At 42.5% G+C, this 20,484-nt stretch overlaps 1 protein-coding gene across 3 annotated transcripts in view; it reads right to left on the bottom strand.

Annotated features, from left to right (window-relative positions):
- Window positions 1-1,074: 1,074 nt before the first annotated feature.
- The window catches only part of chd7 (chromodomain helicase DNA binding protein 7), a 70,207-nt gene continuing 50,797 nt past the window's right edge, over window positions 1,075-20,484 (bottom strand). For 2 of the 3 annotated variants that reach the window (XM_067474496.1, XM_067474498.1), the window contains exons 23-41: window positions 19,887-20,098; window positions 18,115-18,314; window positions 17,395-17,554; window positions 15,804-15,893; window positions 13,074-13,177; window positions 11,251-11,380; window positions 10,239-10,354; window positions 9,530-9,947; window positions 9,210-9,418; window positions 8,052-9,068; window positions 7,165-7,331; window positions 6,363-6,617; window positions 6,011-6,181; window positions 5,644-5,877; window positions 5,316-5,531; window positions 4,953-5,093; window positions 4,631-4,735; window positions 4,313-4,493; window positions 1,075-4,219 (exon numbers count right to left, since the gene is read on the bottom strand). In XM_067474496.1, coding sequence (XP_067330597.1) covers window positions 3,243-4,219; window positions 4,313-4,493; window positions 4,631-4,735; window positions 4,953-5,093; window positions 5,316-5,531; window positions 5,644-5,877; window positions 6,011-6,181; window positions 6,363-6,617; window positions 7,165-7,331; window positions 8,052-9,068; window positions 9,210-9,418; window positions 9,530-9,947; window positions 10,239-10,354; window positions 11,251-11,380; window positions 13,074-13,177; window positions 15,804-15,893; window positions 17,395-17,554; window positions 18,115-18,314; window positions 19,887-20,098 — 5,103 coding nt within the window. In that variant the 3' untranslated portion in view covers window positions 1,075-3,242. The remainder of the gene's footprint in view (window positions 4,220-4,312; window positions 4,494-4,630; window positions 4,736-4,952; window positions 5,094-5,315; window positions 5,532-5,643; window positions 5,878-6,010; window positions 6,182-6,362; window positions 6,618-7,164; window positions 7,332-8,051; window positions 9,069-9,209; window positions 9,419-9,529; window positions 9,948-10,238; window positions 10,355-11,250; window positions 11,381-13,073; window positions 13,178-15,803; window positions 15,894-17,394; window positions 17,555-18,114; window positions 18,315-19,886; window positions 20,099-20,484) is intronic. The other variant, XM_067474499.1, reaches the window with a different exon arrangement.

Genomic DNA, 20,484 nt, shown 5'->3' with positions numbered 1-20,484 from the left:
CCTGGTACACAGTAGCGTATTGGTGCAGGGGATATTTTCTTGGCTCACTTTGAGTCCCTTAATACCAAGTGAGCATCAGCTAATGCCACAGCCTCTGGGGCGGCTGTAGCTCAGTTGGTAAGGCAGTTGTCCACGAACCACAGGTTCAGTGGTTTGATCCCTGGTCGTAGTGTCCTTGAAAGACGATGAACCCCAAGTTGCTTCTAGTGGGTCAGGTAAGCACCTTGTATGGCAGCCACCGCATTGCTGTCACTGTGTGTGTGCGTATGAGAAGCAACACTGAAAAGCGCATTGGATGAAAGCCCCATATAAGTAGCCATATACCATACAGCCTACCGTCCACACCCTTCTAACCACAGCGTGGCCATCTTCTGATGGAGCATTATCCTGCTGGAAGTAGCCATGTCATTAAAGTTAAATTCGCCTCCAACTGGTTTCTGGATCAGGTGAGTTCACTGCACTCAGATGACCTCGGCAGTCAACAGATGTCAATCCAAAAAGAGCTTCTTTGGGATGTGGTAAATTGGGAGATTTAAATCATGAACGTGCAGCTGACAAATTTGCAGAAACTACGTGATGCCATTTTTGTCATGTTCTGTAAAGCATGTTTTAAGCACCTTGTTGAATTTATGCCATGAACAATTAAGACCGTTCTGAAGGCAAAAACAGTACCTAAGAAGGTAAATGCAAATTGGGCTTGACATCTCCTGCAACTTAAGTTTGTCAGTTCTGAACACGAATTAGACCAGAGTGCCTGGACCCAATGAAGCTTCTCAGTCTTTTTAGTAGCATAGGCACAGTTTAGCACATTGCCATTAACCCATAATGATACATCAACATTTATTAGTCCATCTTTTTTTCCCCTCAATATATTTATAATAAAACCACCAGGTGGTGGTAATGTTTACTCTGTTATCAACAATAACAGCGTAAAGTTAATTTAGGTAGGCAGGTATTAGGCAGACAATAGTTTATGCAGTATCATTATCAAGTTGACTTTTTGTCAAGTTAAGTACTATCAAAAATAGTTCCTCAAAATAAACAGTAAAACAAATAATGAGCGGCAGGCTGAGATTTGGTTTCCTAGGCGAATATCATGATTCACTTTTATTAAAAGCATCATAGCTACAATTCATCATACATGATGTCTCCAAAAAACAGAAAGACACACACCCCAAAAAAAGGAGAAAAAAAAACAAAAACATTTACATGGTATGTCTGTAAACTTCAAGGCTAGATAAGATTTTTGAGGTAATGCTCTTCAGCTTGCTGGCTAAAAGTAACAAAAAGTCCATTTTTTTCAAGAAAAGTAGCTAAGTAATAAATGTACCTGATTATTTAATCTTTTTAACACCAGTGCATCAACAGGAACAGAGTGAGACAAAATTGATTGCAGTACTTATTTGTCATCATTTACAGTTTTAGTTTTGTTTTTCTATTCTTACGACACTTGTGGTTATTTATATAGTGAGTGAGTGAGAGTGTGTGCGTGTGTGTGCGCGCGTTGGGAGAGTGATGTTGGAACATTCAAAAGCTGCCTTGGTTATTGCTGTCTCAGCATTTGAGAGGAAAACGAGGATCTTTGATGCAGACCGTGTCTAGCAGAGAACTAAAACTCCCCCCCCTTCCGTCCCAGTTGTCCCTCTCTGCATTTGCTGGGCTGGCTGTGATAGCAAGTGTTAATAAGACCTGGCCTCAGCAAGAGTGTGTGTGTGTGTGTGTGTGTGTGTGTGTGTGTGTGTGTGTGGCCTCAGCGAGAGTGTGTGTGTTTAAATGTACTTTCAAATAAATGAACCACGGGCAGAGCTTGACTTATCTCAGACACGTAAACTGGCCACTGGAATGGAAACAAATCAAGCACCACTCGTGCTTTTCAAGTATTTAAAAAAATTAAAAATAAAAAACTCTGACCATAGCTGAACTTCATATAGAAACCAGTGAATTTCCAACTCTGGGTCTCAGTCCTGTTGTGGGCCAGGTCTGGTGTCAGTGTGTGTGACTAGAGCAACAGTCTTTGAAGAGAAGGTCACTAGGGAGCAGCACTTTATCTGGAACTACCAGGATGCAAAGAAAAATAAAATAGAATACAGGAAAAAACATTTGTGGAAGTTACAGGGAAAACTCACGTGCCCCCTCAAAGAATAAACCTGAAACATCACATCCATCACTCCAAATCCCTTCACAAAATCCTCCAAAGAAAAGGCTGGTTTTCAGCAGACAAATCAGAAGATCTGACAGGCAGCAGACCCAGGCCACCTACCATTTCTGCCTTAAAACCTTCCGCATTAAAAGAGTCGTAGGACACGGCAGCGGAAAGACTCTAGACTGGTATTTAAACAGTGTGGGACTGGGTTTAACAGTATTGGTTTTATGTGCATATGCACATATGTGCGCACACATCCACTTAGAAAACAACAAATCCCAGAAACAGTCACATGAAAGAGGTTATAGAAGGTTTGTGTGTGGGTGTGTATGTGTGTAGTGGTGGAGATCTGAATGTGCACGCACACCTGTGTGGGTGCAAGTCATGATCGAGTAGATGTTGAGAAGTGGTGTGGTCGTCAGTGTGAGACTTTTATGCCAGTCTAGTTTTCTCTATTTTTCATCCTCAGAGTCTACCTGGTCTGATATGTGAGAACTAATATCCTGCTCTGAACGAGAACAGCTTAAATCCCCTACCCACAATTCCTTTTTGCAGCAGCTTTGTCAGACAGACAGGTTAGCTGTAATGCAGTTTGTTTCGAGAACCAATGTCCCAGAAAGTGCCAGCAGCAGGTATTTCTACTCTTTTTGAGATGCTGCTGACAGCCATCAATGACAGAACAGTCCAGATGGAGAACAAGGAAGCAAACATAAACAGGTTTGAGCTGAAAGCAGCAATAATAACAACAACAACAACATAGTACTACTGGAACCTCGTGAAGTCCTGTGTGAGGGACAGTGGAAGAGGAAAGTGAGTGCATTGCTCACAGTACATGCAGGCAATCAGACAAAAAGAAAACGTCTTTGAGTGGCTGTGAGGACTTTCCCTGACTACACTATCAGTCAGAGATTTAACTTAATACACACACCTTGTCCTCTCTGACACATAGTAAATATACCTGCTCAAAAAACAAACATTGAAAGAGAGAAAGCAACAAAATAAAGGAAAAAAAAATTATAGTTTGGATTTCTGGTGGAGGCGTGTAAACATGGCAGGGGGGTGAGGAAATGTCCAAGTCCCGTCAGATTTGCATTTTATTTCAGTCACTCTTGTCCTTCTGTGGAGACACCATTGCCTCCTCTTCCCCTCCTCCCATCTCTGCATCCTCTAGAGCTGAGTCGTCACCGCCTCTTATGTCCTCCTCCCCTCCCCCCTCCTTCTCCTCTGCCAAGTCACTCTCTCCCCCTCCCTCTTCCTCCTCATCATCGTCCTCTTCCTCCTCTACTGTTGCTGTCACCACCTTTTTCTCATCTCTTGATGCATTTGTGGTCACGGCACTGCCCCCCAGTGCTCCGGCCATGGCGTTTTGCAGCTCTGCCAGGGTGGAGGCTGTGGGAAAGCCCGGCAGGCTGAGCCCCCCGAGGCCTGGAGGTAGGAACATAGAAGGGTAGAGGAGGCCGGGGGCCATGGTGGAAAGGAGGAATGGGTTGAATGCCAAGGAGTTGGCTGACATACCAGCTGCAGCCAGCAGGGCGGCAGCATCGCCGTTGATGGTCGCCTCAGTTGATGATTCGGCTGCAGTCTCCGTTTTCTCTGAGCTGTTCTCACCCTCTCTCTCCACCTTGGATTTCTTAGCTTGTTCCTCACTTCCCTCAACCTTCTCCTTCTCTTCATTATCTTCATCGTCTTCTCCCTCTTCTCTTTCATCTCTCTTTCTCATCACCGCCTCACCATTCTCTCCGCTCTCTCCCTCCACTGTTCCATTGGTGTTCCCTGATGCAGTGGAAGTGACAGAGTTTGATGCGGTGGCTGCAGCGGACGCCAAGTTACCGCCAAAGAGCCCTCCAAGGCTGAACATGTTAGGAAGTGCAGCAGCCATGTTGGGCAGGCCTCCCATGCCAGGCATTATGAGGGGCAACATGGAGGCGGCAGCAGCACTGGCGGCAGCCTGCTTGGGGTCAGTCGGGGGAGGGAAGGCCATCAGGCCAGCAGCCAACTGTAGAGACTGGAGGCTCTGGAGAGAAGACAGGTCCATCCCTCCAAACAGACTGTTTAACAGCAAAGGGTTGATACCTCCTAAAAACAAACACATACACGTAAGTGTATGAGTCTTGGTGAAAGAGGTAGAGTCCTATCCTAACTGTTAGAGAGTGCAACAGTGATTTGTACCTGTAGATGAAGCAGCAGAAGCCAGTGATGCCTGGGCAGCCTGTGCTGCTGCTGCTGCCTGGGCTGCAGCAGCTGCCTTGGCAATCTCAGACTTGGGTCGACGTCCCCGACGACGGACCCCTTCCTCCCTGACTACAGGGCCAGTCAGTAGGCGATCAAACATGGCTTCTGGAAGAAAACCCTGTGAGAGGACAGATTTCAGGTTATAAAGATCTTTAAATTAAAATAGAAATTTGGGTAAGTTGTGTACAATAGGGCGATACCATGATAAGATAACCATTTTTATTTTCAGTATTTTGGCTTTATTATGGTCACTACCGATTGTTTGACAATGTCTGTCCAATCAGGGGCAATTGAAAACTCTGGGTTCTCCATCAGCCATCTGGGCAACTCCTTCATAGGTGGAGCCATGGCCCCGCCCATCTAAAAACAGGAAGAACAGGAATGTGAGCTCTTGTAGGATGAGGAAAGAAAAACACTATCCACACAAACACAGATACTTTGGAAAGTTGGTCCAGGTGATTACTAAAAGACGGATACTTTAACACATTTTTTCAAGTTAAAGTAATTTATTTTATGTTGATATCTTCATATTCATCTACAGAAAATATACTGTGTGTGGTGTTAAATGTCAGCTTACCTTGCGTCCATTGCGTCTGTTGACAACTGGCACTCGCTCATCTCCCGTCAAAGTGTTGATGTCAATTTTGTTGGGGTTTCGACAGCGATGACGCTTCTGCTTGGGCTTTGAGAACTGAGACAAAAGTAAGTCCTCGCTTTTCTATAGTGGGAAAAAAAAAAAGAAAAAAAAAAGGCAGGTATGAATAATAGGATTTTACACAAAATCAGCTTAAAACTACAGACACTGAATAAGTTTAAAACGAATCACTCTTCAGACTAAAAAAACAAGCAAAAAAGCAATTAGCTGTAATGCAGCTGATTGAACTTTAACAACCAATACTTAAAACCAAGGACCAAAAGTAAAATTGAAGGAGTGCCGTACTGGTGTGAATCCAGGCATGTCCATGGTGTACGTTGGGTGCTGCCTCAGCCACTCTCCTAGTTCTTTGTTGGACACTGCTGTCTCTTCCTCCTCCAGGCTTCCAGAGGCAACAGATTTGGCGCTGGGGCTCTGCTCTGGGACAGTGAGGGGTCTGTGGCCTTGAGCAGCTTCCTGTACCCCCTCCACAATGGAAACCTTTGTCCTCTCAGCATCATCCTTAATGTCAAGTGACAAAGAGGAAAAGATACATTTACCAGATACTCTAATAACCAATGAACAATCATCAGTGCAGCACAAAAATGTTAACCCCTGTTCTATTCCTCCATACCCCTACTGCTCTCTTGTTGCCCATGAACAGCAGCTCCAGACCCTCCACGTTTTTCCTGCGGCCTCTCCTTCTCCTCATGATGGGTAGATCAGCCTCCAATGAACCATTTGCTCTTTGGCCGGAGGGCGGGGCTTGCTGAAGCAACTCTATCTGGGTCTTAAGGGGAGTCCCTGTCACCAAGGCACTGGGGAACCCGGCCAATGAGGGAGAGGCCTTGTGGTGATGGTGCATACCCTAGCAAAACAAATGCATCAGTTTGAGTTAATAAATCTACATTTATTAGAATAAAAACCAGCACTAATGATGGAAAGAATTACATCCGTGAAGTGAACAGACCTGGTGAGTCAGAGTGAGTTGATGTGCTCACCTTAGTCAGGTCTATAGCCTGGCTCTGTGACTCAGCAGCAGCGTGGCTCTCTCTCAGCTGAGCCACCATCTCCATCAAGTTGCGCCTCTTGGCTGCCCTCTCTGCCTCAATCTCGATCTTTCTTCTTCTCCTCCTCCTCTGTCGAGGCACAGTGAGGCTCAGAGCATCTTCCTGCAACATCACGTCACTGATTACACCTCTGCCTACCTAAAAACACTGTGCTGACCTGCTTATTGAAATAATGTATTGACAGTAGCTGTAAACATACACACACACACACACCACTAACAGGTTCTGGTATGACTAGCTTCACACCAACAGCACAGCACTGGATTTGTGTGCACACACTCACATGAACCTGTGGTGATAGTGTTTTATCTTCACTCCCACTGTATGAAGTCTGGATGCCTGCCACTGTCAGTTCAGCTAGGCTTCTCTGCTGCAGTGGGCTCTCCGTCGCCGTGGCTATAGATGCTGTGGTTACCACGGAGCCATGCCCTGGCAACAGGCTGCTGGGGAAGTCAAATATGTGGCGTCTGGTGACAGGCCACTTGCCTTTCAGCACGGCTTCGCAGATGTTGTCCATCCTGTTGATCATCACTCGATCCTGAGCAGAGGAGAAAATGGAGACAGGTGAAGGACTAGAAAGCCAACTGGGATAAGGCTGGTCTCTTATCTCTTAAGCCCCTTTCAGACATGCACTAGAATTCTGACATTATCCTGACTTTTTTAGGAAGGTGTGAATGCAAATGTCAGAGTAAATGTCTATCGGCATTATCTGGACAATATCCTTTGAGTCCCTTAGTGCAACGTCCGTATTATGTGCGTGAGCTTGTGCTAGCAGCACGCTGCTCCGTCCCTGTACTTTTCTGTTTTTCCAAATTCTGTTAAATTTCTTTTCATTTTGCAGGTCTACAGGTACAAAACACTTCATTTATCAGCAATTCTTATTAAAAAGGGCATCATACAGCCCTTTGCTGGTGAGTATTTGGGGGTGTAAGTAATGTTTATTATTGCTAAATACATCTACTGGTGATACCACAATACCATAAAAAAGCTAATTACGATTCTTCAGAGTTAAATCTGATCGCTGCAAACGGTTCTCCAAACCTTAAAAAAATAAACAAATAAAAATAAATAAATATGCCACTCACCTTAGGCCAGAATGAAAAGGCGTAGGTGCGATCCTGCAGGGCCTGTAGTGCAGAAGTTTCTGGCAGGTCATCAGGGCAGAAGCCATCCCTGGTTTCATCTCGAGCTGATGTGCTCAGAGACGCAATGCTTTCTTCATCAAAGTTCTTCTGCTCAGACACAGCGCTGGCTGTGTGGACAGAGCAAAAAGACAAATTTTAACTTTTAATTTAAAAAGGCTTTCGAGCCATTATCAAGGCATCCAAACTATTTGATTCTCCACCGCCTGGAAATTACACTGATAAAACATTGTCAAGTCATATGGGCGACACTAGAAATAGACTGTTACTAAGAAATGTGTCACTGTTACGGCCCTGGCCGTATGTGTTGTTTTTTTTGTTGTTCTTATAGGTGCCCTGCCTGATTAGCCGGATTGGGGGCAGTACCGGAAGCTGATTGGTCCATCCTACACTTCCTGGAGATTGAAAAGTATGGTTCCCAACAGCCAGCGGGGGCTTTTTCTGGCAGCAGCACCTGTTCGCTGTTCTTGGCTTCCAAACCTTATTTAGCATTTTTGAATTGTGAGGTTTTGTGCCGTGGTTTTGTTTATAAATTGTATATTTTGTAAATAGTATTAAATCTGTAGGGGTGAACTGCCATTTTCTTTTGATTGTTTTCTCTTGTTTTCACATTAGGGAGTTAGGGTTAGCAACTAATTTATCTTTGTATGTTGCACCCCTACCCCCTAGACAGGGGCGTAACAGTCACCAATGACTGGGGCTGAAAACTAGGACAAATGAACAAGAGATATTTTAATCAACAAAAGCACAATTAAATATGACTTTTGAAACATATTGTGTAAAAGCACTTGAGTAACCAACCTAATGTCAAAGTAATAAAGTCCCCATACCTTCAGCCTGAGAGGATTTCTCTGATTTGTCATCTTCATCCATTCTCTCCTCCTCATCCTCCTCTGGGCTCTTCTCTGTGTCAGCTGACTTTGGAGATTTAAGAGAATTGGGGCTCTCCCTCTCCTCCTCATCTCCTTCCTCCACAGCCTTGTGGTCTGGTTGTGCCTTGGGAGATGCATCAGGAAGTTCAGCAAGTTCAGTGGTAGTTTCTTTCTGGTCCCTCACAGTTTCACCAAGACTCAAACTCCTCTTCTCCTCTGTTAAGTCTTTGTCTTGATCATCAGTTAGCTTTGAAGTTGTCTCTACTTCCCCACTCTGCTCCTCTTTGATCTCTTCCTGCCCATCTTTCTCTACCTTAGACTGGGTCACATCTTCCTCTTTCTTGACTATTATTGGTAAAGCATCAACCTCATCTTTCTCTTTTCCAACCGTAGTTTCCCTCTGTTCATCAGGATTTTCATGTTTGGTGCTTGGAATGTCATTGGCACTTACTCCCGCAGTTTCCATTTTCACCTCCATCTCCGTTTTTCCTTCCTCAGTATTCACTTCCTTCCCTTCTTCCTTCTCAACTTTAGCTGCATTCACAGCAATTTTTGCAGCAGCTGCAGCAATTGCCAGCTCTTCAGGGGTGAGGAGGGGTGCAAGGGGAGTTTCCGCTGTTCCCATTCCAACTTTGGTAATCTCTCCCTGTGCTCCCATACTGATGCCAGCCCCTCGCTGGCTTGTAAACCGCTGGTGGGCCTCCAAAAAGGCCAAGGTTGGGTCGTTAAGGATGTGATAATCTGTCCGACTCACGCCATGTTTCGAGGCCCCCAGAAGAAGGTCCCTGTCATGGCGACCACACTCCCACCACTCAGGTAGGTCTGGAGACGGCTGACAAAGCTTGAGGCGTTCAGAGATCATGGGGTGGGGGAGAACCTGCTCTCTGATGCGGCGGAGCAGCTCGATGCGGTACAGGGTGCGCGAGGCTCGCTCTTCTGTGATGGGGTCAATGATCAGGGTCGGGTCTGGGAGTTCTAATCAGGTAAAGGGCAGAACAAATAAAATATTTTTTGTGCTCAAACAAATAATCGCATCTTCAAGGTATTTTAATGACAATGGTTATAAAAAAAGTTTCTGCCCTGTAGTAACTAAGAGCAAGGCATGTTAACTTTTACCTGTTTCAGTCTTGACCTGCATTCTGCATACTCGTTTACACATTGCAATAAATGAATAGTAATATTTCTCCAGGCTCTCATCGGTTTTCTTGTCCAATCTGGCAAAGGCCCTGAACTGTGTCCAATCAAATTTCTGTCGTTGGGTGTCAAAGACGACTCCGAAAGTGGAAACAACACGGTAGAAATCTGCCTCCTCACGACGAGTCCATCTGACAGAAAGTGTAAGAAAAAGTTTAACTAAAAAAGCAATATGACTTGATTTTATTCTTTGGTAGCAGGCTGATTTCACAGTGTTGAAATGACAGTAATTGCAACTCTACCTTTGTCTTCTCTCCTTGTAATACATGGCTCCATCAGCCATCACAGAACTGGGAGCCATCACTGATGAAGACTCTGGCATGAACTGTCCACCTTTGGCAAAGTAAGAACTTCCTTTTGCAAGATATGGGCTTCCTTCTGTCATGAACATTGCACCATCTTGTATGTAAGTTGCCCCTCCTCCTGTATCTGTAACCATGGTGATGGAAGGCATGAACTCCCTGCGTCGTCTACGGCGACCATCAGGCCTGTTGAGGGCCTCCTGGCGGAGCTGCTCTCTCCGGTTAGAGCGCTGATAGGCTGTGATGAGGCGCCGCAGACGGGCTGTCAGAGCTGATGCAGTGGGCCAATAGAGTCGCTCGTTGGTGCCTGATACTCCGTCCATAGCATGTGCACTCTGACAATTTTCAGCTGATTTACCTAAGGCATTGAGTAGAAAGATGCAGTCTTATTTTGATTTAAGCCATGACTGTAATGAGACAAAATAAAGCATCCACTGTCTATTCCAGTGGAGCTGTGTTACTTGTTTCCAGCTTTAGGTATTATTCTATTGTGTAAATTTAAAGTCTATGATTTGGTCATAAGATTGGTCAGAGAATGACCAATGGTTGCATCATTCACATTCTATCAAGCTTATCCACAACTGAGATTTTCTTGTTTAGGTCTAATGAATAAGTAATAAAATCATCAAATCTTCAAATAAAAGTATACCTTCAATCTCACCCTCCACTGTGTCATCTTTGTCATCTAGTGGAGAGTTGGTAAAGTCATCCAACTCATCTTTAAATGGCATTCGCAGGGGCTTGTACTCTGGATCCTCATCCTCTCTGTAGAGGAAATGATAGAATTGACAAAAGTTAAGCTTTTCTACTTTTTAAATTTCACAAAATCAACTTTTTGCTTTAAAAGGGGGCCTGGTGGCTCAGTCTTGGAGCATTGGGTTGGGATGCAGAAGGCAACAGGTTCGAATCCCACACCACCAGGTGTGGCCCTACCCAGCCACCAAGGGCCACCCTGGTGTCGGTCCTAAGCCCCGGATAAAATGGGAGGGATGCGGCAGGAAGGGCCTCTGGCGTAAAAATGTATACAAAAATCAACGTGCGGAACACATTTCTCTGTGGCGACCCCTGAATGGCCAAGCCGAAAGCTGTTGATCTTTGAACTTTTTGCTTTAAAGTATGATGATACGACAATGAAAGAATAGTAAAAGGGGCCAATATTGAAGTAGAAACAGATGAACACACAAAACAGTGAAACTAAGGATTTACATATGTAGTAAGACAGACTATCGATCGGAGATGGCTTAGAATTATGTACCTGTTTATCTAATTAAATACTTCCTTCAGCTGAACAGCAGCAGCTCAGTACAAGAAAAAAAGCTCTACAAGCGCTCTGTGTCGAGGATACTATGGCCTTCATGTTTACCGAGCACAACAACAATAATTTATAATAATCACACCTTGTTTCATTCACCTTTCTCTGTGGTATTTGACAAGTTAAAGCTTTTTCATTCCTTTAAATAAAAGTCTCTCACTTCATGGGTCTATATTTTGAAAATTTCTAAGAAAATGGTTGGAGTGCAGACAAAAGCAAGAAATGGGACCATTAAAAAAAAAAAAAAGAAAGAAAGAAAAAAAAGAACCCCAAAAACAGAGCAAAGCAATACTAATAGGAAGGGAAAGGAAAGAAACTAGGTTTTGCTCAGTGAAGCCTGCTTTCTTACCCCTCAGCGCCATCTGCCATCATGTCGGAGCCCCTCTGCTCAGCGGCGATTGCCTTGGCGTCTGGCATGCCCACCCGCTCCAAGAAACACAGGGTGGGGTCGGCTCGCATTGAGTTGTACTTCTCATAGCCTTAAAGAGGAAGCAAAATAAAAATACACAACATTTTGAGGTGCACTCCTTTAATAAGTATTTCAACCACTAACTTGGCATCACAACATAATGTAAAAGGTTACTGGTCAACACAGGCAACTAAAGAGGAACATCCGGACAGGAGGTTGAAGGGTAGCTCACTACCAGGCAGACGTAATGCTACACAAAATAAAACACACAGAGTCAAGCAAGTATGTGTGCAGACACAGCCTTCCATATTAAATGAAGGAATAGAGAAAAACAGCAGCAGAAGGGCAGACCCCAGGAGCCAGCTGCTGACAAGACAGACAGCCTGTGTGTGTATGTTTTTGTGCATGTACACTTATCTCTCTTCTGCGTATGTGTGTATGTGTGTGCAAATCCAAGTGAGCCTGCAGGTGCTCATTTGTGTCTGAGAGTGAGAGAGCAAGAGAGGATAAGGAGGGAAAAAAAAATCATGTGTGTCATTGCGTCTGAAAGTGAGCTAGTGGCTTTGAGAAAGTGTGTGTGCGTGTTTGTCCGTTAGGGGCATTCAGGCAGAACAGATTAGAATGTGCAGATCCTACTGAGACACATTGGGAAGGGGAGAACGGGGGAGGTGATGGTGGGGGATGCAGAAGAGCAGGTCAGATGAGGGAGAGGGGGGAAAAAAGTGAAAAGGAAGAGAGGCATCTCTGCCACACACAGCTCTGTGCCTGCAGCCAAACGTTAATCATCAGGGCCTTTATAGTCCATCACTCTTCTGACTGTGATGTACTGTTTTGTGTAATTTCGTGGGTCTGCATATAAAACCACTATGTGCGCACGTGTGTTAGCTGCCCTAACTTCTCATCTTCATGATTAACTATGGCCTCTTGTGTTACTGTGTCTGAATGTGTGTCCTAATTGATTCATAAAGGGTGGCAGTGATGGAAATATTATGACAATTACAACAAATTAATATGGATGAGGGTCTCCACACACAGACACACACACACAGAGGTTTTTCACTGGACGTCACATTCAATCACCTAGTCAGTACTCGAAATGTGGATCATTAGGCATTAACACAACTGGAAAAATTCCCAAATAACCAAGTACACAGCTTAAGTTAGTATCAGTCTACACAGAGAGAAGTTTTGGTTATTTTAACTGTTAGAGATTATCTTTGTTTGCAATACTTGTAACATTGTACACTGCATGCGCTCTCACACAGTCAGTGGTGAAACCAGCCATCAATCACATACCCTACAGCACACTGTGCCTACCAGCTGCATACTACAATTGCTATAGCAACACCAATCAACTGGTGGCAGCAGAAGTGGGTGGGACATGTTTGACGATGTGTGACTGCATGGATGATGCTTACTGAGATGCAGGTCACTGGAGAATCTGAGTGTGTCCAAAGGTGCTGACATGTTATCTGTGCGGCATTGTTACATATTGACACTGTGCTTATTTGTATTTGTGCCAAGTCTAATTGACTAGGGATATTAGTAGAATTCTTGCAGACTTTGCTGTTTGTGTAGGAATTAGTTGGTGTCAATCTTAAAGTTTAGAGAAAATTGTTTAGCAAAAAAAAAAAACACCGTATAAGAAGAAGCAAATGCTCACTTGCTAAGGAATAATTATGGTCAAAAAACATTCCTAGAATATCCCTAGCTTGATATTTATGTACATGGAATTCGCAACAATGCCAATGAGTGTTTCTTACCATGTTTGAAGACGCCAATGAGTAGAGATTTGTCAGCCTCGCTGTCCCACCAGTCAGCTGGGACCTCAGCGTGGAATGGCTGGGGAATCCAAATATCCAGCTCACTGAGGCAAAGAAACACATCACTGATAATCAGGCTTTAGTTTGTGTGTTTTATTTTGCTGCAAAATATCATCAGTCTTTATTTCAGTTCATAAGAATAAAAAAAACAAAAACAGGAAGACAAATAAGATTATAACCAACATGTAATGAAATCAGATTGTAAAAGCAATCAGCTGCCAAGATAAAAACAGTTATCCTAAGTGAGAAATGAACGTGCAAACAGACTTTTAATCCTGCAAGCGATTCTAGTCACAACTCTAATATCTTCATTGAGTGTTAATGTTATGATTACCTCTTTTGACTAGGCAAGTTATGAGCATATACAGAGAAAATTAATTATTTAAATAGGATAAACTGCTTACTATCTGTTTTTTTTTGCCATGAAAAGGAAGCCAATAATTCAAAGATTCTAAAGAAACTAAAAACTGAAGAATAAAAGGCTACATGTAATGTCAGAAAAAAACGGTTAAAGACGGGGCCGAAACATAACAGTGATACATTAAAATGTAAACATTGCATTAAGTTTTAATAAATTACAAAAATAACCCTCAACAGACTTAAGTTCCAGCAACACTTTTGAAGTTAATGGTATTGTCCACAATTACCATACAAATGCTTACATCAACGCTGAATCTTTTCTACTCATGTTTAGTTATTTGTCAGCTTGCAGCCTGGATTCACTCGTGTGTTGATGCCACAGACTTCTGTCGTCGTCCAAAAACTAGTAAAACATCAGTCAGACATTGTACTCCATCAGGTGATGCATTCCTTCATTCTGTAAACCAAGATCCTTGCAAACCTTAGACACACTCTTTGGAGTCTCCGTAATTCCAACTTAAATGTTGTGCATGTATAGCTCACTGACCGAAATACAAAACAATACTGAATTGAAACATATGGTGAAATATGAAATATAATCTAGTCTGGCTTTTTAATAGTTTTTGAACAACAATGGAGCCCTAGGGCATCAATGAATGAGTGAGTTCAGGCTGCAGGCTGACAACTAATAAAACGTTGAATACAGAAGATTCAGTGTTTGCCTTAGTATCTGTATGGTGATTGTGGACAATTACTACTGATTTAGAAAATGACTGAAATTATCCTAAAATGTCCTATTAATGTTTGTAATAAAACAGTGCCTCCATAATATGAACTGTCTAACTTTCAAAGATGTTTTTAACTTTCACTCACTAAAATTATAGTTTTAAACTTATTTTATGTGCTCTCCTGTGTTTCTCTCATCCACAAAGCATACAGTGACTAAATGCATGTACACTGACCTTCACTAACTGCACACTTTGTGTTTTAGGTTTAATTTTAAAGAAAGCCCTTTTAATGACGGGAGATTCTTAAAAAACATCCACAATAAAAGCTTTCGTGTAAAAAGTGAATGGCTCTGCAAGTAAAAAGAAATTGAGAATAGATTTAATATGCATGGTTTTTGTAGGATATGTTCTGTGTTCTGGCACTAAGCAAACAAAATCCTTCATTATGGAACAAAGATGGTATAAAATGATGTTTCCAGCTAGTTATAAAGAGATAGGCTAAAATACACAATCGAGGCAGAGAGACAGGGTGACAGGAGGAGAGAAGAAACCAGGGAAACGGTCCCTTATCTCTGCAAACAGCAGCATGCCCGGCCTTGGCAACACAAACATATATGTGTGCGCCAAGACTGGCATGCTAAATCCCCCTGGCATATGTTGGCACGATGGCACCCCGTATGCTCTTGTCTGGCATGCAGTGGCACTGGCACGTGCACGTGACACACACACAGACACACACCCAAAAACATGCATTCACATCTGGGTAAAAAGGTGATGAGAGGGGGATGGGATATGCACTGTAGTAAGAGGAGATGAGTAGATGCCAAGAAAAGTGCAGTGTAGCAGAGAAAAACCATGAAACAGTGAAGGAGCTGTCAGAAGGTGAGGAGGAAATCTAAACTTCACAAGTGTACTAAGAACACTTTAAGAATATAACAGATTGCAAAACCTAGCAAACAATGTCCAAATAGGTCTAATCTGGGGAGGGAAAAAACAAAACAAATGTTTGTTTTTTTTTATTTGTCAGAGTAGGAAGAAGCCCCCCCCCCAAAAAGGGGTCACTCGAACAGACAGAAATACACCCTACTAATAATTAATCACACAATCAAATCAAATATCCATCTCACTTTCATTGTGCATCCGTTACATGGGAGGCTCTTTTAACTGCTATAAAATACATATTTGAGGCCACACTGGTTGGATGGTTTGGATCGAAGTTCGGGTCACCACCACATATGATACTAGGTTTGTACAATTTTCAAATTCCAATCAAACATTTTGGATGGAAAGCCACAGGCAGCCATTTTAAGTTTGACAACACAGAGACATATCGAAGTTTGTTTAATAGCTTTCAAGGCAACTGTTTTTGTTGATTATTGTTAAAATTATTATTACAAACTGGAACATATTGCTTTGCTTTAAGACCTCTGCTTTGTTTATGTGACCTGTTAGACTGGAACTGGGTAGAAGCAAAAGAATGCTGTGGGAGAAAGTAAAATGTCAAAGTCTCCGATGTAGTAGTGGGACAATATGGTAAAAGATAAAGATAAGCTAGAAAGACAAATCTATATTATATACTAACCTGGAGTCTGCTCCTTCCAGGATGCGCTTGGCCTGGTCTCCTATGACTTCCTGTCTTAGATAATAGAGCATCCTCACCCTCAGTAACACCCTGTGAAAAACAATGCAAACAAATTAGTGAAGCTCTTTAGCAGGGTTGTCTTGTTTAGTCCAACAGAGACAACATTTAGTTAGCACATCAAATCATTGTCCACAAAACAAGAGGAAATCATAAAATTCTGTAATCTGAGAAGCTGGATCCAGAGAATGTTTTCAACTTTAAGCAAATTCAGTTACCATTCCATGTCCATCTCCAACACCTTTGTGATGACCATAATGTGGATGAATCTTCAGACGATCTTAAAGTTTTTTCTAATCATTCATTCAAATGTCTGCTTTTCCTTGCCTTGAGTACATTTTTTTTAAATGTTTCCTTAGCAAAGAACATGAAAATAATATTCACAGTTGACTGATTTATCTGGAGGACATTTACATTTTGACACAATGTAAAGGTGCATCTTTGCTTGAAAGACTGAAAATGGTCCTGGATCTTTGATCTTAAAATTACTTGAGATTTTCTTAGTTAAAGTTGCTAGTTGAAGTTAAAGTTGGTAGCAAATACTTAAATTACTGTATTCCAGAACGTTCTATTACCAGAGTCAAATAGATGTAATCTTTTCTGTATATGAATTACAGATGTCCCCAGTCAGAATTATTCTTTTAGTACCTCCTCCAGTAAAATGAATCCCTTCAACTCATGGCTGGAGATTGTCAGATCTGATCTCTTGACACTAGAAATGCTGCTAACATTTGTCACCAGATTTGTCACAAGGATTTAAGTCAATAATGGCACTTGGACAGAGGAGGAGAAGTGGTGGGAGGAGTAGAGAGGAAAAGAATGGGAAAGACAGAGCTCCACTGGAAGGGAGGGAGCAAAGTTTGGAGAGGCAGTGAAGAGGGGGGGCAAGGGTATAAAGACAGTAATTTGCAACTCATTCTGTGGTGTGTGTTTGTGCATCAATGGCATCACAAGTTGCAGTGTGTGTGTGTGTGTTGGCAGGCTCTGTGTGCTCATCCATCAATGTGCCAGGCCTGATTAGCCACACAACACTGTGCTCCAGCCTAGCAGATGGCACCACATAATCACCCCCAAGAGTGTGTATGTGTGTTTGAGCATGTGTACGCGTGCACATCTTTCACTCACTTCCAACAGGTCTGCCTGCTTAGCACCTGGCCTGGCATAAAGCCAGACACACAAACAAACTTCCCCCCTCAAGAAAAAAGACAAATCTGGAGGGCACAGAAGCATATCTCCCTGACAACAGGAGAGAGAGCTGTTCACACAGTGAATAAGTGTGTGCGCGTGTGTGTGAGAAGACTGCTGCATCTGGTAAAGTTGTGCTGTGTGTATGCTTGTCGAGCCAGGTTCACAACACATCACACCTGTCACAGGTCTACGTCCGGGTTTTGAAGCTGAAGTTACATCCACATTTATTTGGTTGTTTCTATGTGAATGCCAACTCAAAAAATAATACCCCAAGCTATTATGGCTGCTAGAAATTAAAATCATTGTGTTTTATGTTTGTGTGTGAGGACGTCTGAGGAAGCCCTACTTGTTACAGTGATGTTTCAGGTGTCTCTTGTAGCTATCCTCTTGCAGTAAGTGGTCAGGATTGCAGCTGGCCAACCAATCAGCTCGTGGAGTCTGAGGAGCGGGGACTGGGGGCTTTCCCTTTTTCCCCTTCCTTCCCCGAGGGACTGGGGTAGAGAGTCCTAAAGAAAAAGTGAGAGGGAGAGAGAGAAAGAAAGAATGTTAAAGGTAACAGTCAAGATTTTATAAAAGACCTGTAAGCTCAGAATTTTACAAAACGTTTTTTTTTTTTTTTTTTCCCATCATTAGGCAACCTGGATTTTTCTAAACATGGGCACAGTAATTCAAACATTCTACCCGAAATATTGCTGGGTTCAGTTATGCAAACAAGGAACAAAAGCTGTATTTAGAGCAAAATATAAACATCGCATTAAATCAGTGCCAGAAAATGCGAAGTACTCAAGGAAGGAATTATATGTCTGGTTCGGATCTTGTTTGATTCCTGTTGGATCAGACAGGTTGGTTTTTTAAGTAAACTTTTGCAAATTTTCTTTTGGTTTTATTTGGCAAGTCAGATGAAGAAAGAATAATTGAAATGAAATAGGTCGGAATGGAATATTATTTACAAATATGAGATAGCAATCTACTATGGCTGTAGTTTAATCGTGTGTGTGTGTGTGTGTGTGTGTGTGTGTGTGTGTGTGTGTGTGTGTGTGTGTGTGTGTGTGTGTGTGTGTGTTACCAGAGTGGTTGGTCAGTGTCTTGGTGGTCCCATCTTCAGTTGGGGTGATCAGGTCCCAAATAAAGCTTTTAATGTTCTCATCTCCACGGTAATGGAGCAGGCAGTAGGCCAACAGGGCTCTGCAGATAGTTTCCACATCAGCCTCTTTCAGTGGGCGCTTGAAGCGACCATGAGCTAGAATGTCACTCCACCTGCCCCAGCTAAAAAAACAAAAAAAACACAGAAATAAAGCACACAGACTAGCCAGTCAGCCTATGGATACATCTAACTTAACACTGACAGCACTGAATGTACAACATGAATACCCCAGGACATAGCGGCTTTACAAAGATGCCTGATCAAACCAGAAAGTAACATTACAAATTTGATAAAATAATTATTGTTCATCCTATTATCATAGGATGAACAATAATCCTAATAGAGTTTTTTATATTAAAGCCACCAAATCGCTTAATACTTTGTTTTGGCTGCCCTGTCGGACACCAACTGTACGAGACACAAATGATTTGGCCTGTGGTTCAGGTTTTCAAATTTATCCAGTCACTCAGATTGCTGAGCAGCCTTGTCATAGCCACTTTTTTGATAAAATAGGCAATGCAAAAAGTTTATCATAGCAGCAAATAGAAAAGGCTGGATTTCTACCAGTCTACTGATGTTGCTCGTCCGAATGGTGAAAGGAGTCAGAGATATGTGGGCAAACTCACAATTAGGCATACATGACCCACATTTTTTCCCTCTTGGCATGCTTACTGACATTCCTAAATGTGATCTGACAGATGTACTAGATTCTGACTACCCTGATATCATACTATGTTAAACTCATTTCCATAAACAAGTCAGCAATTAAAATCCTACGAGAGCCCAGATGCTAACAAGTATTACAAAACAGGGTGGTTAATGCCAAGGACAACCAATATGAAGAGTTATGAATTCTGTATCTGCACATGACCCTGATGATTCATGACTTTACACTATATTTTCATTTGTCATTTTGTATTGCAACCCTAAGATTTATCACACTCCAATGGCAGACACATGAATGCTGTGCTCTCATTTTGCCAGGCTGTTGACTCAATTATAACCGGCACCCTAACTAGTGCCACTAAGGCAATCCATAGATCACAGCTCCACTCCCCCTCCTGCTACATCCAGAGAGCAAGTGACCCTAAAGGCTGATGTGGCAGACAATGTCCCTCAGACTGTCTTGTTCTCAATTTAACTTTTTCCACTGCTACTTCCCCATCTTCACTGAACCATAAGAGCCCGTCGCACTCTCAACGACTGGATGAAAATTGTGGATGAGGGCGAGTGAGAGAGTTGGGAAAAGACAACAGAATGCTGAACAGAGAGGACAGACCCAGTCAGACAGTGTGTTTTTGTGTCCTACAGCCTCCGGCTATGAGGCTAGACCGTAACAATAACACTGCTGACGTCTCACTACCAGCACTGTTCTTTCTTACATACACACATGCACACCCCCACCCCACAGAGTCATGCCAAGTTATCCATGAAAATAGACAGGCTCAGATAACCGCTATGTTTGGTAAGTGTGTCGGTTTGTTTTTATGTTCAGACTACTGTCCAATCCTCCTGAATATTATAGTCTATTACTGTATACATGTACAGAGGTCTGAGTTAAGATGCTGTCACTACACGTTTATATATATATATATATATATATATATATAGAGCTTTCATTATGGGTATTGTTGACAAGCGGTCAACACTTATTTATCTGTTAAGTGAGGGACAACCATAAATATGTTACAAACCCATAGACGAGCAGGTTCTTCTCCACTCTGAAGCACTCAGATCGAGGGTATCCCTGGGTCTTGTCTTGGGGTCGTCGTGGTTTGGATGAGGGTTTGCTTGGTTCGTCCTCGTCACTTTCCAGCTCTGAGAACTCAAGCATCTCTTCCTCTTTCACACTGCTGTAGTGTCGCGTCTGCTTCCTCACTCTTGGAGTGTCGATCACCAGTGTGTTCTGGAGGCAAATTCAGTAAAAAGGTTTAGTTTGTGAACTTTAATGGCCTTTGCTTCTGATACCCTTGATCAATCTTTAAGAGCTGGGTCTTAATTACACATGCCCTGAAATCTACGAAAAACAAAAACCAAAAAACAAACGCATCTCCCTGTGAGGGGGTACACTTGTTCACTCTGACTTCTATGTGTAGTGTAAACCTTATAAATACACTGATATTCTATACCAAATCTGATTAATGGATTTACTGATTAATTAGATATTCCACCCCTTATTTTATTCCTGATGCAGAAAAGAAATTGTTGTCCATCTTAAAATTAAACTGACATTAAATTATGTTTATTGAATTAGGTTCTTGTTCAATATTTCACCCCCCGACAATTATTACA

This window comes from Channa argus, chromosome 14, assembly GCF_033026475.1.
Source record: "Channa argus isolate prfri chromosome 14, Channa argus male v1.0, whole genome shotgun sequence".
Classification (NCBI taxonomy): Eukaryota; Metazoa; Chordata; class Actinopteri; order Anabantiformes; family Channidae; genus Channa; species Channa argus.
Note: the sequence above shows the minus strand (reverse complement) of the source record. Positions and strands in the feature narration are given on the sequence as shown.